The sequence below is a fragment of the Eptatretus burgeri genome, chromosome 2 (assembly GCF_056783735.1).
Source record: "Eptatretus burgeri isolate ZD-2024b chromosome 2, Ebu_testis_v1, whole genome shotgun sequence".
NCBI classification, from domain to species: Eukaryota; Metazoa; Chordata; class Myxini; order Myxiniformes; family Myxinidae; genus Eptatretus; species Eptatretus burgeri.
The window spans coordinates 68,299,429-68,317,173 of record NC_140962.1 but is presented as its reverse complement, the minus strand read 5'-3'; the positions used below and the strand labels follow the sequence as shown (position 1 = coordinate 68,317,173).

At 43.3% G+C, this 17,745-nt stretch overlaps 1 protein-coding gene across 8 annotated transcripts in view; it reads left to right on the top strand.

Annotated features, from left to right (window-relative positions):
- Positions 1 to 17,745, top strand: part of ALS2 (alsin Rho guanine nucleotide exchange factor ALS2) — a 276,431-nt gene that overhangs the window by 191,941 nt on the left and 66,745 nt on the right. For all 8 annotated transcript variants that reach the window (XM_085869620.1, XM_085869622.1, XM_085869617.1 and 5 more), the window contains one exon: positions 6,628 to 6,822. In XM_085869620.1, the coding sequence (XP_085725746.1) occupies positions 6,628 to 6,822 (195 nt within the window). The remainder of the gene's footprint in view (positions 1 to 6,627; positions 6,823 to 17,745) is intronic.

Below are 17,745 nucleotides of genomic sequence, written 5' to 3'. Positions count from 1 at the left end.
AGTTGGAACTCACTGTCCTAATCTACGTCAGATCGGTCTGTGAAGGGAACTTCCTGCTATACATTGATGCCCTGAGCAAGATTGTCCCCTGGTTCTTCGCCTTGGGTCATACCAACTACGCCAGGTGGATACCAGTTCACCTGCGTGACAAGGTGACACTGGCAACCAAACATGCAAGTGTATACACGCAGTTTCTTGCCGGCAACTTCATAATAAAGAAGACCACTCATGCGTTTTCTGCGATGGCCATCGACCAAGCCCACGAGCAGAATAACGCATTAGTTAAGGGTGACGGAGGAGCTGTAGGCCTGACAGAGAATCCCGCTGCATTACGCCGCTGGATGGTGTCTGGTCCAGAGATGGCCAGAGTGATCGCTGTGTTCCAGGCCACATCAGAGACCAAGAAGGCTGTTCACAAACACCACGAGCAGACCAAGCACACACAGGTAGCCTTTTCTAGAGATGTGCGTTCACTCACTCAAGTCATGGGGGAGATGGGCAACCCATTTTGTGATGACAGCAAGGATCTCCTGGTGCTAGACAGCAGAGACCTGGCAGACCCAGCAGTTATCAATACTGTACGCCAGATTGAGAAGCTGGGACAAGAACCGCATGACTCCTATGTCCATGAGAGACTTATCAACCAGATAAAGCCCATCACCGACCCAATCAAGGGAAACAACCTCCCTCTCTTCAGCCGACCTCCAGTCAGAGAGAAGTCAAGAGCACAGCTGCAGGTTTCATCTCTGAAGAACGACTGCTCCCTGTTCTCCAGGTTGTTCATTGCATCCCAGATACGTGATGGAGATCTTGATGAGTTCTTCGCACATGAGAACCAAGCATGTCCCCCTGCACTGTCACACATGGGCAAGATGAGACTTGGAACAAAGTCTGATCTGGTTGGCTGCTTAGAAGATCTGGTCCCTCCACAGGAGAATGCTGCTGCTGCTGCTAGTCCAGCAGTTGAAGTCATCATCCTTGATAGTGCAGCGATCATTAGTATGCTGCCACCTGGCACAGTAAAGACCTTCAACGAGTATGCATCAGAAGTATTCTTGCCATACATCACATCTCAGCTGCAGCATACGAGCAGGATGGATATTGTCTGGGATGAATACCTCACAGACAGTTTGAAGGCAGACACTAGGAAGAAGCGAGGCAAAGGCATCAGGAGACGAGTCAAGCCATCTAGTTCCATTCCTGGAAACTGGCAGACCTTTCTTCGCACAGATGAGAACAAGATGGAGTTGTTTGACTTCCTAGCCACCAGAGTAGCAACAACAGACACAGACAAACAAGTCATCAGCACCCACCACAAAGATGTGGTTTGTACGCAGGCCCGAGATGTTGCTGGTCTTGCCCCTTGTAGCCATGAAGAGGCTGACACAAGAATGCTACTCCATGCTGAAGACGCTGTGAGGCAGGGATACAGCAAAGTGTCGATCCGTACAGTAGACACTGACGTCGTGGTCCTTGCGGTGACAGCAGCTGGACGTCTGGACATTGATGAGCTCTGGGTTGCTTTTGGCACAGGAAAGAACTTCAGGTTCTTGGCAGCTCACGAGATGTCTGTGGCACTGGGACCTAACAAGTGTCGAGGTTTGCCATTCTTCCATGCCCTCACTGGATGCGACACCGTTTCAAGCTTCGGAGGCAGGGGGAAGAAAAAAGCATGGGAAACCTGGAAAGCCTGTGATGAGGTCACTGATGTCACTGCAGCATTCTGTGCCTTGGCTGCCACGCCAACTCCTTCAGCCGTAGATGACCACATGGATGCACTGGAGCGTTTTGTTGTTGTGCTCTATGATCGCACCAGTAGCCAGGAACATGTCAATGAGTGTCGCAAGCATCTGTTCACCCAGAATGGCAGATCAATAGATGCTCTCCCACCAACTCGTGAAGCCCTCAAACAGCACATCAAGAGAGCTACCTATCAAGCCGGCTACTGTTGGGGCCAGATGATGGTGTCCACACCAGAGCTCCCATCGTCCAGTGACTGGGGATGGGTTCACACCGATAATGGCTGGGACATATACTGGACAACCCTCCCAGAGGCAACTGAGGCATGTCGGCAACTACTAAGGTGTGGCTGCAAAAAGGGATGCAGAGGACAATGCAAGTGTGTCAAGGCTGCACTCCAGTGCACAGCTCTATGTCACTGTGGTGGGGAGTGTACAAGAGAGTAGAACTGGGACAAGAGAGATCACAGATGATAACTAGAGGGGGAGCACTCGGGAGAGTGCAAAACCTCCGCCGCCAATACTGCTGGGTCATTCAAGTGAACCTTATATCTTATTCATTAAATATGATATCAACAGTGCTGACAGTTATAGTTCTTTTCTCCAACATTTTTTTTTGGGGGGAGGGGGGGGGGGTAGGAAATCACTTAAAACATGTAAAAATGAAAAAAAAAAAAAAAAAAAATCGAAATTTTGATCAAAAAAAAGGTAAAAAATTTTTTTTTATCTAACAATTTTTTGGGGGGGTTGGAAATCATTTAAAACATGTAGAAATGCAAAAAAAAAATTTTCTTTTTTTTTTGGGGGGGGTAACAATTTTTTTGGGGGGAGGGGTTGGAAATCACTTAAAACATGTAAAAATGCAAAAAAAAATTTTCCTCTTTTTTTTTTTTTGGGGGGGGGGCGGGGTTGGAAATCACAAAATATGAAGAAATGCAAAAAAAAAAAAAAATTTCCTCGAAGTTTTTTTTGGGGGGGTAACAATTTTTTTTGGGGGGGGTTGGAAATCACTTAAAACACGTATAAATGCAAAAAAAAATTTTCCTCTAACAATTTTTTTTGGAGGGGGGGTTGGAAATCACTTAAATCATGTAGAAATGTAAAAAAAAAATTCTCTAACAATTATTTTTTTGGGGGGGTGGGACCAAGTCCAAAATTTAATGGCATGATCCTTGGACCATACCTAACCCCCCCCCCTCCAAGTTTCGTTGAAATCCATCGAGGAGTTTTTCCGTAATACTGTTCACAAACAAACAAACAAACAAACAAACAAACAAACAGAAAGGGGTGAAAACTGTAACCTCCATCCATCTTCGAAGATGGCGGAGGTTAATTATGTAACATGTACACATGTATCAATGCATCATAGTAGAGTCTGTTACCTGGATCTAGAGGTTCCACTGTATAATTTTGACTCTAAGTTGATGTTAGGATCAAACAGAAGCACTTCCTCTGAGTTCAAGTGTTAAATGAACAACAGTCATTCCATGTTGCTTGATAACAGTTTTTTGAAGAGTTTGTTGTCGAAAACTGTCCAAAAGTGCAAAAATGCACCAAAAAATGACCAAATAAATGGTTTATTCACGCTTTGTCACCTTTATTTGCTATTTCTTATTTGCTAGAATCTATATTTAGTTTAATAAAACCACTGGTATGCTTCTTAAATATAGTTGTATCCACATGTATCCTCCTTGTACAACACAAAATCGGCTATTTTGTAAAATGGCCTCCATTTTGGCTCTGGGAAGAATCTGGAATGTCCCTATATCCAAAAATCTTTGTAAGATACTGCCCTAGCAGTGTGCCAAATTTCATGCTTGTATCACTAAAGGCACATTTTTTTTCACATATCTGCCGGACTAGACGGAGGTTATATTTTTACCCTATTTTTCTGTCTGCTTGTGGCAAGTATATCTCAAAAAGTTATGGAGGGATTTGCACAAAATTTAATGGACAGGTCGTGTGTGTGCAATAACAAATTGATTAGATTTTGGTGAAGATCCAGATACTAGAATTTTAAAAAGTGATTCTTCACCAATAAGAGATAGCCCCAGAAACGATATATAGCATGATATCTCAAAACATTCTGTACGGATTCGGACAAAACTTGGTGGACAGGTTGGGTGTATGACAGGGACGAATTGATTCCATTTTGGTGAAGATCTGGATGTAGATCCAGCCTATCGGTGGGATACAAAACTTAAACCGATCAACTAAGTGTCCTTCGAGTTAACATCGCCAGAGGAGAGGGCATTGCATTTGGGTCTGTTTGATTGTTTGTCCGTCTGTCTGTTTTACCCTCACCGAAGAAGAGGGTATTGAATTTGGCTCGTTTGTTTGTCTGTTTGTTTGTTTGTCTTCACAGAACTTTAGTGTTTTTCTCCGCAACCCCTTGTCGGATTGAGACTAAATTTTCATCACAGGAGCGACTACTCATACAGAATGTTTTGTTGCTAAGTACAACGTCGTTGGTGATGTGGTGTGGCAGCCATGTTGGAAAAACAGAAAAACTTTGAACCTCTGTATCTCTGAAACCAGACCAAGGAAAAAATTGAAACTTGGCACATGGCAAGTAATCCTCATGGGAAACGTTTGATTTTAATTTTTTTTTATTCCTATGATGTCATAGGTGCCTTCGTTATGATGCCATAATTGCATATGTAGAACGCTATATCATGGTTTCACTGGATCATGGGGTATGGCGCTGCCGGTACCTTTGCGGGAGGACGAAAGTCTGAGTCTTCAGGTCCTTGGTGCTTCCAGTCTTGCTCTACGGATGTGAGACTTGACTCTGACCAGGGATCTGAGATGGGGTCTTAATTCCTTTTGTACCTGGTCTCTTCGGAGAATCCTTGGCTATCGCTGGTCGGACTTTGTGTCCAACGAGCGGTTGCTGAGAGAGACTCAAATGAGATTTGTTACCTGCATAGTCCGTGAGCGTCAGCTGTGGCTGTATGGACATGCGGCTCGTTTTCCTGTTGTTGATCCTCCTCACCAGATTCTCTCAGCGAGGGAGCCTCGTGAGTGGAGGAGGCCAATGGGCCGACCAGGTACCTTGTGGTTGCAGCAGCTTGATGAGCATCTCAAGGAGATGGGAATGGGCCAGGCATCTGCCTGGGGGATGGCCAGACCCCCGGAGTTCCGCTGGAAAGTGGACGCAGCGACGCGCTGCTCTGGCGCATGCTCCCATACCTTACCTGACCTGTATGCATCATAAGGGAGTTGTGGAGTATTTCCACTGGTAATTCTCACCTTTCACTTGCGTTGCCTCAGCATTTCTATCCATCCAAGTTATGAAGGAACTGGGTTGGAACTGTGAAAAATCTGGCCAACAGGCTTGGTGGTTGGGCACACTGTAGTTTGTGCAATATAATAAGTCTTGACATTCTCTATTTGTCATAATGTGTACGTTATTAATTTCATACCATCCTCGTATCCATAGTGGATGGCTTTCTCTGACCTTGTTATGGTTTCCACAAGGCAGTAACAACCACTTTCTTCTGGTTTACATAAAAGTACATTCTGTTTTGTCCTATGTATTGTGTGGATATGCTTTTTGTTGTGATGTCTGCAGCAGAGATTAGCAATCACACCAATACAGAGCTTTCTACTCCTTTGCTCTTGAGAATTGTCTTTTTTTTGCCAATTGCAGGTTTTTCACTTGTTTATACACTATGATGGTGTTATTTATTGTTGCAATGTGCTTTCGTTTCTGTTGCTTCGTTCACAAAAGCGATGCAACTTTCCAACTAAGGACTTCATGGAACAGCCATTAGTTGTGATTTGTTTAGAAAATAGCAACACAGTTTCACCAATATACAACTTATATTGTTATAATCGCTCTCTCGCAATGACATATATTTGACTTCACTGACATATTTCTTATTTTCTATGATGGTAAAACTTGTGGTAGTCTTCATATTAGAAATATTTTCTAGTGGTTGTGTGTTTGTGGCTTGTTCTTTCACGGTGGAACTGTAGCATCTAGAGGCCACAACTTTTGGGTGTAGGTACTTTAGAATCTGGGTAAGGTTCTAAGCTACCACACGTTGGCCTTGATGTCCGATTTGAGGCCACCATAGGCCGCTGTAAAGTGTATATTGGGATGTGGGGTCAGGCCATGCTCCCGTGCTACCGAAAACCCCAAAAGACCCTAAAGACTCCAAAAGACCCCGAAGGCCCAAAAGACCCTGAAGACCCAAAAGTCCCTGAAGACCCAAAGATGCTGACGACTCAGAAGACCCTGAAGACCCAAAAGCCCGCAGCCCACAGGCAAAAGATAGCCACCATGAGGCCAATAACTCCATAGCTTTGCAATGTCGAACACGTCCCGAAGCCATCGCTTGGAAAAGCGCACCCATCTGGGCAGTGATGGGCATCCCCCCCTCCCCCACTCCGAGCAGCGCCGGGTAGCTCCTACTAGTCATGAGTATAGATCTATCTGTTATACGAAGTTTTGATATGAGAGTTCCTCAAGGGCTTTTATGTGTCCTCGATATACACTATTATTCTCTAAGAAAGATAGCACATGTAAAATGCTTGTGCAAACATATATTTACTGCAACTCAGCATGTGAAGATAGTGTAATGATGTTACTCTTGAGCTCTTTCCATTGCTGATGGGGATGCTGAGCTTGGTTATGCCTTGGTCTGATTCCAGCCACCTCATGTAAATGTTTATTTCGTATGACAGTGGAAATCGGTTCTGATAGGACGAGCAACCTTGATTGTGTTCGAGTTACACACATTTTGTGGATGAAATCCTCCTTTACAATTCAGATTATTCCGGTGAAATTTAAGATTTTTGCTTTCTTCTTAAGGAGCGATCTACCCAGATATTTTGATTCTATTTTAATGACCTTGTATATCATGTCCGTGTCCTTCGACAGTATAGTAGAATGGTGGATAATTGCGGAGCCGAACAACATTTTCTGACTGTACCATGGAGCACGATGGGGGTCGGTGGAACAGAGTTCATGATGAAGGCTATTTTCACGGCAAATTCGTACCACCTGCTCCTTACAGACACACACACGTACTGGAGCGAAGTGGCTGATGAAGCTTGTATCAGGAAAAAAATGCAGGTATGCTTTTTATTCCACAACATTTTGCAAGTGAGGTGACAAATAATTAATCTGTTTCAACTTTGACCTATTATTTTATTTTTTAATATTCAGTAAATCAGTATAATGAGCAGTGATAGACCTTTCATACATCATAAAATGTTACAGCTTTATTTTTAGATCCTCGTGGACGATCTCGAAGTCTTACTCACGTTGTTGTTCTTGTGGACTTTTTTTGTTTCACAGCCTACAGTTTTCATCGAAACTTCCTGAAACTTGGCATATATATGTAAAAATACCCTGTGCAGACAGTAACGATGTCCGATTTTGAAAATTCATCCTAGAAAAAAAAGTTATGACGTCAAAATATCTCCGCTAATGGAATCGCCTAAAAAACTAGAATGGGCACTCGGTGGGGCGCATACCTTCGCCTCCGCTACTTTTTTGTTCTTGGCATGAGAGTGGGAGGAACAGAACAGTGAACATTTTGGTGTTGGTTTCATGCAAATCGTTTTTGATTTGACCGTGTTATGACAAAAACCGCATATTTTGAAAGGTCGTGACCCCACTGACCTTTGACCCCCAACCGCAAACAAGGGTAATGACGTAATTGTGTCATGTCGCCCATCACAAGATTGGGCAATGAATTCTGAACATTTTGGCATCGGTTGCATGCCAATTATATCAAAATTGACCGCGCTATGGTAAAAATACGAATTTGACCTTTCCGTGACCTTGACCTTGACCTTTGACCCGATCACTCCCAAAATCTAATCAAATGTTCCTTGGATAATAACCCATCATCCCACCAAATTTCAAGCGATTTGGTTTAATACTTTCTGAGTTATGCGAATAACAAACAAACAAACACACACATATTCACAAATAAATAAAGAAATAAATACACAGCGACCAATACATAACCTTTCGTGGAATGCGAAGGTAATTATCTCCGAAACTAGGCAAGCTTTTTGAATTCTTTTTGCGGGAATCGAACAGGGCATTAGCAGAGATGAATTACCGCACATATGATACATCACAATGATGTCATATCAATTTTTATGACGTCATTCCTATTTATTAACATTTTTTGTTTCCAACCCAGAGTCTTCATCGGATCTTCATGAAACTTGCCATGTATATGCAGAAAGCCCACGCACAGACAGTAACCATCTCCGATTTTGGAAATTCTTCCGAGAAAAAAAGTTAACGTCATAATATCGCCACTAATGGAAATCGCCTATACCATTATCTCCGAAACTAGTTTGTTTCACAGCCTACAGTTTTCATCGAAACTTCCTGAAACTTGGCATATATATGTAAAAATACCCTGCGCAACAGTAACTATCTCCGATTTTGAAAATTCCTCCTAGAAAAAAAGTTATGACGTCAAAATATCTCCGCTAATGGAAATCGCCTCAAAAATTATCTCCGAAACTCGGCAAGCTTTTTGAATTCTGTTTGCGGGAATCGAACAGGGCATTAGGAGACATGAATTACCGCACATATGATACATCACTATGACATATCAATTTTTATGACGTCATTCCTATTTTTTGACATTTTTTGTTTCACAACCCAGAGTTTTTATCGGATCTTCGTGAAACTTGCCATGTATATGCAGAAAGCCCACGCGCAGGTAGTAACCACCTCAGATTTTGGAAATTCTTCCTAGAAAAAAAGTTGACGTCATAATATCGCCGCTAATGGAAAACGCCTATATCATTATCTCCGAAACTAGGCAAGCTGTTTGAATTTTCTTTGCGGGAATCAAGCCGGGCATTAGCACAGATAGTTTATCGCAAAACTGATACATCACAATGACGTCATATTCGTTTTTATGATGTTATCATTAAGACGATGAGGATCTTACCTCATTTGAGCTTGTTTGTATGCAGAGTCAAGGCTCATGGAGTAGCGAGAAGAAATAACAGACCAGAATGTAACAGGACACAAAGAACAGTGGAAAAGGGGGGGGGAGAAGGGGGCAACATCTAGGAAGTAGGGACAAAATGATGGAGAGACTTAGAGGGAAAAAGAATACTGAGAAGAATGAGAGCAAGGGGAGGACGACATCGGTGGTGAAGAAGATGGAGACAGGCGTAAACTCTCAGTTACAGAAGAGGAAGGGAAAACCAGAGAAGAAGCAGATATGGAGCCAAACAAAACAAAACAAAACAAAAATATATTCTCTCCAGAAAAACAATGAATAGGGGGAGTGGGGCCTGGAAAGATGTGAACTTGGGGAGGTTTAATGAGGGTAGAAATGATCATGGCAATGAATGGGGGATTGTCTGAGCTTTTTTGTACACAGTGTTGAGGCTTGTGGAGGAGCGAGAACACAGAATGCATCAGGACGTAACAGAACGAACTTGAGTGAAGTTGATGGAGCACCATCACAAATCCCCACACTTCCCTCCTGGAGCAAAGTTGAAAGATGGCAAAACGTTTTGCCACGAATGGCCCGGTATCAAAGGTTGAGTTTAATTTTTTTTTCTGTTTTGACTCTTGTGACCCCAAGTCTCCACCCCTTGGGGAATGAACCGGGGGTCAAAATTTTTTTTTGCATATTTAATGCATCCCCCAATGTTGATTATGCCTGGTGTTAGCTTAATGGTTAGGGTGGTGGGCTTTGGATCCTAGGGTCCTGAGTTCAAATCCCACTGAGCTGTTGAATGAATACCAGGTGGGGTTAACTCGGCCTGTCATCCTTCTGAGGTCGGCAAAATGAGTGCCAGCATGCTGGTGCACTGTGTCGGAGTGGCGACCCGTCCAGGATTGTGCCCAATAGCCAAGGAGACTGCTTTAGCAGCACCAACGCTCTGCACAGAGTATGGTCCCAATCTCCTCTCCTCCTCCTCCCAATGTTGATTGTATATGCAAAGCTTAATTAAGAAATGTTTAAAAACGTGCTCGTAATTGCATTTTCATGATATTTGACCTTTTCACCCAGCCCCAAGTCCCCAGGGGGTTGGGCCAAAAGTGGCACTGCTCTCGCTCCTTCCCACGTCGTGATGATCACTCCTAAGTTTGCTGAATTTCTGCACAATGGTTTTGGAGGAGATAGCGTGACAGACTGACAGACAGCGACATATCTCCCTGTTTTTTTTTGTTGTTTTTTTTAAAGCATTGGGGTAAAGAACAGTAGAAATAAAGGAAGGGATTGGGAAGTTGTCGGGGTTGGGGGGGGGTGGGGACACCAACTCCATCGTTGAGGAACAAAATAGAGGGACACTTTGAAAAATTAGGGATGAGGGGAGGATGAGAGCAAGGCAAAGACACAGGGGGTGAACAACATTAAAACATCTACAAACACTCAATCACAGAAGTGGAAGGAAGTGAGCTTGAGGAGGGGTAATGGGGGTAGAACAGATCATGGTTGTGGATGACCTGAATAAATGGTGGTGTACAACTGTCTTGAAATCCTTGAGGGAAGAATGAGATGCATTTTCTGACATTTGCACATCAATAAATGAAAAGAGCTCGGTCTCGGTGTGTGTCCTTCCTTCCTTCCTTCCTCCTTCCTTCCGTCCCTCCGTCTGTCCAGCCGTGTGACTATATGTCTATTATTTACATACAATTGGAATGTACCTTTCGACCCTTAAGACTGCTGACACCCTTAAGACCCTTAGACCTTTGAAGACCCTCTAAGACCCTGAGGACCCTTTAGATGCAAAATACCCTGAAGACCCTTAAATACCCAGAAGGCACAAAGACCCCAAGGACCCAGAAGACCCAAAAGTCCCCAAAGACTCTGAAGACCCAAAAGTCACCGAAAACCCCCAAAGACCCAAAAATTCCCAAAGGACTCTGAAGACCCAAATGACACTCAGGGACCCCTAAGACCCCTCAGAGCCTTCAGCCCCTTAGATTTTAACACCATTTAGACCCCTTATACCAGTGGTTCCCAACCTTTTTCTGATCGAGTACCACTTGGAGGTCCCATACCGTCGCCGCGTACCACCTGGTTCCAGAAAAACTCAATTCGATAAGATATCAATTTATTCACAAGTAGAACACACAAATGAACTAACTGTCAACAAAGAACAAAATTTAATGCGAGGGCTACATCTGTTTCTTCTCCACCAGCTGGTCGATGCGGGGCATAACTTTGCTCACAGCACATCGGAACTCATGCCCGGGCGCAGCAAGACGGTTCCAGCTCTTTGCCTTGATGGTCGTCATGGCTGAGAACCCCTGCTCGCACTCCCATGTAGAGGGGAAAATCAGTAGCTGGGGAACAGCGTGACGGAATAGTGTCGGGTACGAGGAGGCCATGGTCACCCAGAAGTTCATAGGAGAGCATTCCTTGTGCTTCGTCTTTGCTGTCTCGTCAGCCTGGATATATATGAGCTCCTCTTGTTCCCCGGTCCCGACAGGCAGATCGCCTGGTTCAACGGAAAATGGATTGGTGATGTAGGCACAACATGTAATGTCTGGGAAGTAATGCATCAACTCGGTCTTGATCAGTGAGAGGTGACGGACGATTTCTTGGGAAAATTCATCATTGGGCTCGCTCTTAAGCGTAGTCAGGAGTTCGAACATTCCATAGCGTTTGCTCTCCATGTTCTTGATCCAGAGGTCCAACTTCCGGACAAACGCTCCCAGCTTCGAGATGAAGTCTGAGACAGTGCAGTTTGGCCCTTGGAACGACAGGTTTAAGTGGTTGAAGACCCTACCTGTCAGACATTTAAAAAAAAAATTATTTTTTTTTTTAAAGGTTGAACCCGAAAGTGCTCGCGAACCACCTGGAAGGCCCTCACATACCACCAGTGGTACGCGTACCACAGGTTGGGAACCACTGCCTTATACCCTTTAGACAGATTAGATAGCTTCGACCTTTGACCATTTAGACTACTTGGACCTTCTTATATCACAAATTAAATTTCAAATAAATATAATATCACCAATATTTCAAATAAATTTGTAGAAAAGAAGTGTTTGTATGATGATTGGTGTAAATCATGACAACCCAGCAAATATATGAGATCAATTTCTGCAACGACATGTGGAGAGGCGAGTAGAGTGAGCCGATCAACGCCAGTAATATGTTGTATCTCCATCCTTTGTATGATCTCCCTGTAATCTTCAGAAGTTGAGCCAGTATTCCACATTATGGCATGTTAGTGCCAAATATCGACCAGGTGTGTGGGTCAGGAAAAAACAAAATGGGTCGACTGGTGAATGAAAGTACAATGAAGAGTTTTCATTTAAGAGCTTATGCAACAAAATATTTTAAAAACAAGCAGTTACACATTTCAGACTTTTACTGATAATCTTGATTTCACAAAATGTGACACTATATGACTATATTGTAAACATTGATCAAAATTAATGGAAGCATCATGACCATATCACCATGTGCACCACATCACTACTTCCTCCTTCTTATTCATCTTCCTTTTCCTTTTTTGTTTTTCTTATTTTTCTTCTTCCTTTTCTTCTTCTTCCTTTTCTTCTTTTTCTTCTTCTTTTTTCTTCTTCCACAATTATTCCCATGTTCTGGTGTGGTTGGCTGGGGGAAGCTTAGCCAAAGTCTTTTATGAACCGGCTGACCAGGTCTGATGTTCCACTTAGGTTAGGTCAGGAATTTGTATTTAGTTGATTGTGCCGGCGATAGCTCCCCTATTCTTCATGAAGGACACTATGGAATCTTTGACGCACACCAACTAATGCCAGCACACAGAATGTTCAGTTTCACGTCCATCTGAGGGAAGGCACACACATTGATGAATCACCCTGCCTGTGAAACACCAATATGACATTTTTTCACTGGGTCAGAATTTGAACCAGGTTTGACAGCTTAAAGGCGAGTGTGCATACCTTTAGGTCATCCTGTCAGCCCTATACACCACATCACTATGTACACCATGTCATAACGTGTATCATTATGCAACAGCTCTAAACTCTCTCGACGAACACAAGAATTCTTGTTCTTTCATCTTTCTTTCATCCCCTCTTCCTGTGCAGGCTGGAGTTCCTCAAGGTAGCGTTCTGGGCCCTGTTCTTTTTCTGGTTTTCATCAATGATCTCTCGGACTCTCTGGAAAATCCTCTATTTCTCTTTGCCGATGACTCCACCCTCTGCCGTACCATCTGTCATCCCTCAGACCGGCAAGCAGCAGCTTCTTCGCTCACTGCAGATCTGGATAAAATCACAAACTGGTCCAACACGTGGAACATGTCTTTCAATCCACACAAATCTCACACTCTCACTATGTCTCTTCGAAAGGACCGTTTACAAAACCCCCCCATCCACTTTCTCAACAATCCTCTGGAAGAAGTCTTTTCTTTCAAGCTTCTGGGTCTCACTATCTGCCATGACCTTTCCTGGGAAAGTCACATTTCCAACCTTGCCTCAAAAGCCAGTCGCCGACTGGGAATCCTCCGTCGTGCAAAGTCCTTCCTCGGCCCTCTTGAGCTCCTGACTACTTACAAAGCTTTTGTCCGTAGCCTGATGGAGTACTGCTCTCCCCTCTGGGCTGGTGCTCCTGCCTCCCACCTTTCTCGACTTCACGCTGTCGAAACCAGGGCTTTTAAGATCATTGGCATCTCCCGCAATGAAGCTGAGTCTTTGGGCCTCTCACTCAATCACCGCAGGTTGGTCGGTGGTCTTTCTGTCTTCTACCGACTCCTCTCCAGCCTTGCCCCCCTGCTCTCTCTGCGATTTGTCCCAACCACATTTCCACAGGGCGCTCAAGGTCCGCCAACAACCCCCTTCTGGTAAAACTACCAAAATCACGAATCACTGCTCATCTTCACTCTTTCATTCCTCTTTTTTCCCGCCTTTGGAATAAACTTCCTCACTCTATTCTTTCCCATTCTTCCCTCCAGGCTTTCAAAACAGCTGTTCACCACCACCTCTTATCTTCCCCCATCCAAATCCTCGATCTTTTCTACCCCCGATAATCCACCCATGCCCACTTCCTTCAATTCTCCTGCTTTCCTTCCTGAAAGTCCCTGTAATGTCCATCTTCTCCTCGCCATGTTCCCCGTCCCATCCCCATCCCTCTCCCTTCCACAGTTCACCTGTGTCTGTTCCCCAATGTTTTGTCCCTTCCACTCCCACCCCTCTTGTCTCATGCCTCCTTGCTGTGAGTTGTGTGTTAGCTCTCATACGAGCCTCGACCAAGGTATACAAAAAAAAAAAAAAAAAAAAAAAAAAAAAGAATTGCCGACAAAAACTTTATTTTTGGTACTTTCTATTTATGTGGCTTATTATAACCCCCTGGGATGCAGTACATGACATATTTTGCATTTTCATTCACAATATTGAGCAGGCTTACTTTACCTCGCTGTACCTCGTATGATATTGAACACAGTGTTATATGGGACAATGCAGAGAACCTCATCCGATTTGAATTAAGTTGTGTCCACCAAGATTGAGACTGGAGCTTTTATCATAAGCCCATCACAAATTAATGAGATCTTGCATTGTATATGAACAAAGTAGTAAAATTTCAGAGCTACCATATTTGTATCCTTGTGTTATCCGGTCATGGTACAATGCCAATCAAATGGTTTCAGGCATTGCTGATATACAAACGAGCATGACAACTTCAACCGAGATGGCATTCAACATAAGGTGCATAAAGGACCTCATAAAATGAGCATTCATCATCATCATGGATGTACCACACTGTTTGTAGAGCATCTGTGCTGTTTAACCATTCTCTTGGCAGCAGTTATGCTGGATGGTAGTGCATTGCCTTTCCAACAGTCAGTCAGGGTAGGAATTTGGAATTTGTCCAGGATGCCAGCTATAACCTCCTTGCTCTTCACGAAAAACGACAACCAGTGCTGGTGGATGGGTCCTCCAGCTTTACGTCCTTCCGATAGATGGCGTACACAGTGATGATTTGCCTTGCATATGGAACACAAGTGTGACCATTTCCTGAGATTCAAACCCAGGCTAGACAGCTCAAAGATTAGTGCAAAGTCCTCGAAGGTATTCTGACAGCCCACAAAAATAGCATTAGGACAAAATTAATAACTTACAAGGTGTCCAGAAAACAATGCTGAGAAGGAATCTTATAACATTTTTTTACAGCGCGACGCTCTACTTTGTTAAGCATAGTGTCGGTCTGCATCGGTGAACAATTCGAATGATAAGGTTTTATTAACTGATGGTTGATAAGGTGTGCTAACCGGTGCAGAAAGCAAAGTAACACCGATGTTTTAGAGTTTAGACGTTCGCCTTTTTTTTCGGAGCAGGAGAGATCCTTTCTTTTCTCTGATGAAGAGCTAATGCCCAAAACATCAGGACGAATATGATCTCATGGCCATTGACACACTTTTATCAATCTTCAGTTAATGAAGCTTATTTTGAGCATCAATTTCACGGATGTATTTTGGTGCTGGTCACCGATCTTTTTACCCTCCAAGGTTTAACATTCGACCGGCAACGTTTCGCCGAAAAAACACCATACGTACTTGGCAGAAGTGCTCCAGTTATACAAGTTACTTGAAAGCCCCGTCAAAATGTAGTCGACAAGAATCCATAACTTCCTGTTTCCCAATCGTCCGCCTCTGACAACCCCTTTCATTAGCCCCATGCTTTTTTGTTCAAAATGGGGGGAATATTGTAATCGGCTCCATCTGTCTTTCTGTTGGTCCACCCATCTGTCGATCTGTCATGCTGTCTCTTCAACGGTTGTGCAGAAATTCACCAAACTTGGTAGTTATGATCACCACTTGGCAAAAAGGCACAACAGCAGTATCATTTTTGGCCCCACACCCTGGGGTGGGGTCAAAAGACCAAATGCCAAAAAATGCAATTGTGGGGACATTTTAAAACATTTTTTGAACGAAACTTTGTATATACAACCAACATTAGGGGATGCATGAAATATGTAATGATTTTTTTTTTCAGATTTGACCCCCGGTTCATTCCCCAAGGATGGGGACTTGGGGCCAAAGGGGTCAAAACGGAAAATCATTTTAACTCAAAATTTGATATTGGGTCATACCTTGTGGAACTACTTGTCATCTTTCAACTTTGCTTTTGGTGGGAAGTGTGGAGATTAGCAATGGCACCATCAACTTAGCTATCGTAGTTATTGTGACGATTCCCAAAGGTCAATTTATCCAATCAGAAGCCTTCACCAGATTGGCCTGGACGTTGTGGGATTCACCGGAATGTCCCGTGCTATCGTTGAGGGAAGGGTACGCAAGATTAAGTGATCGTGTTAAGTAAGCCTCATGGAGATTTTTGTCTTCCATGAGGACTGTGAGAAAGACACAAGTACAGTATGTTTTTACTGTTTTATTACCTCCGCTACTGAAAGTGGACGGAGGTTACGTTTTCACCCCTGTTTTTTTGTCCGTTTGTGAGCAGGATATCTCAAAAAGTTATTGACGGTAACAGACGAAACTTGGTGGACAGGTTTGCTGTGTGAGACAAGGACAATTTTTTTTTTAATTTTGATGAGGATCCGGATGCAGATCCAGCATATCATTGGGATACAAAAAGTAAACTGTTCAGCCAGGCGGAGGTATGTGCTCTACCGAGTGCCATTCTTGCTTATTCATAATACACACTCCCAGATTTCAGTGCTACTGTTCTGAGGATCTGCTCAGTTTTCGTTTTCTCATCGTGTCTATCCTTTATTTATTAAACAATTACAACCCTGAGACTAGCATGTCCAATGTCCATCTGCCTGTTACATTTCCAGCGCCTTCGTCGTGCAGTCCTGATTTGGGTTAAATTGTTAAATCTTTTTCTTTATGACCTGTGTGGTTTTTGACTGCGTTCAGAACTTGGCGGTGTGCTGTGCTGTTTGGGTGTGAAGGCCGAACAAACTGCTTAAATTATCAGGAGTACACCAAAGCTAAGGAGTAATGTTATCAAGAGTAATGGTCATACCTAAGCAATTGAATGACAACAAAAGCAATGAAGTTTAATTTAAATTATGAATTCCTTAATATAAGTGAAGTTCAAAGGTAAAATATACATTTACACAGACCATACCAAATTTACAAATGAGCAAAAAAACTGCAGTTTCTGAAATACCATCGTCCATTTTTGCATTTTTTTTTTTTTGCTTTCACGTCATATTCCAAGACATGTTACTAATGAAAGTGTTGGTCAAGCGAAATTTGATTTTTATAACTAGATTAAAAAGTACCAAATGTTGGAATGATTGTCATTTTTATGGTCAGAAGTGGCTGAGAATACAGGAGAGACCCTTTAGGAACCTTCAATACTTGGGGCCTCTGTCCTCTGGCCTGAAGTGGTGGGATCCTGGACTGTCAATATTTCATTTCGACCTGCGACTCAAAATACTAAATAAATCACTGTAATTTGCGCTACCGTCTTTTTTTTTTTCAGCCACCCTGCACAATGCAGTGCACAAGACTCTAAGTTGATCTTATAAGTACTTCAACCATCCTATCCAAACACAAGTCTCCTTCCCTTCCCCTCTCCTTTGTCACTCGGCATTAAATCCAGGCATTCTGTTGGGTATTAGTTACAGTAAGGTTTATTACATTATCTTTTTATGCCATGTACAACACAACAGACATGAAAAGTGTTTTAATCAAGCTGCATATTTCCAACAGGTATATGTGTGAATGTTTCTGTTTGACGAGTAACTAGTTGTAAGGCTCGTGAACTCTCCCACTGGGCAATGTGTGAAAGCAAATTCTGCGGCTGTGATGAAAAGGATCCGTATGATTTTTCTCCACTGGTTTCTGTTCCCTTCGCGACGAAGGGGATTTTCTGTCCATCTCGAATGACTGCTGCGTATTGTTAATTGAGGACGACATGTTGCTGGCAGCCTCCTCTTTGATCTTGACTAGAACAACCGCAGAACATTTGTGGAGTTAGTGAGTGATGGCATGGCAGATTTTTCAGAAAATGGTGTCTGTTCGTAGTACAGTACATTGGAAATTTGATGTCCCCCCTGATGGATACCACCAGCTGCAGGGCTCGTAGAGCCAAGCT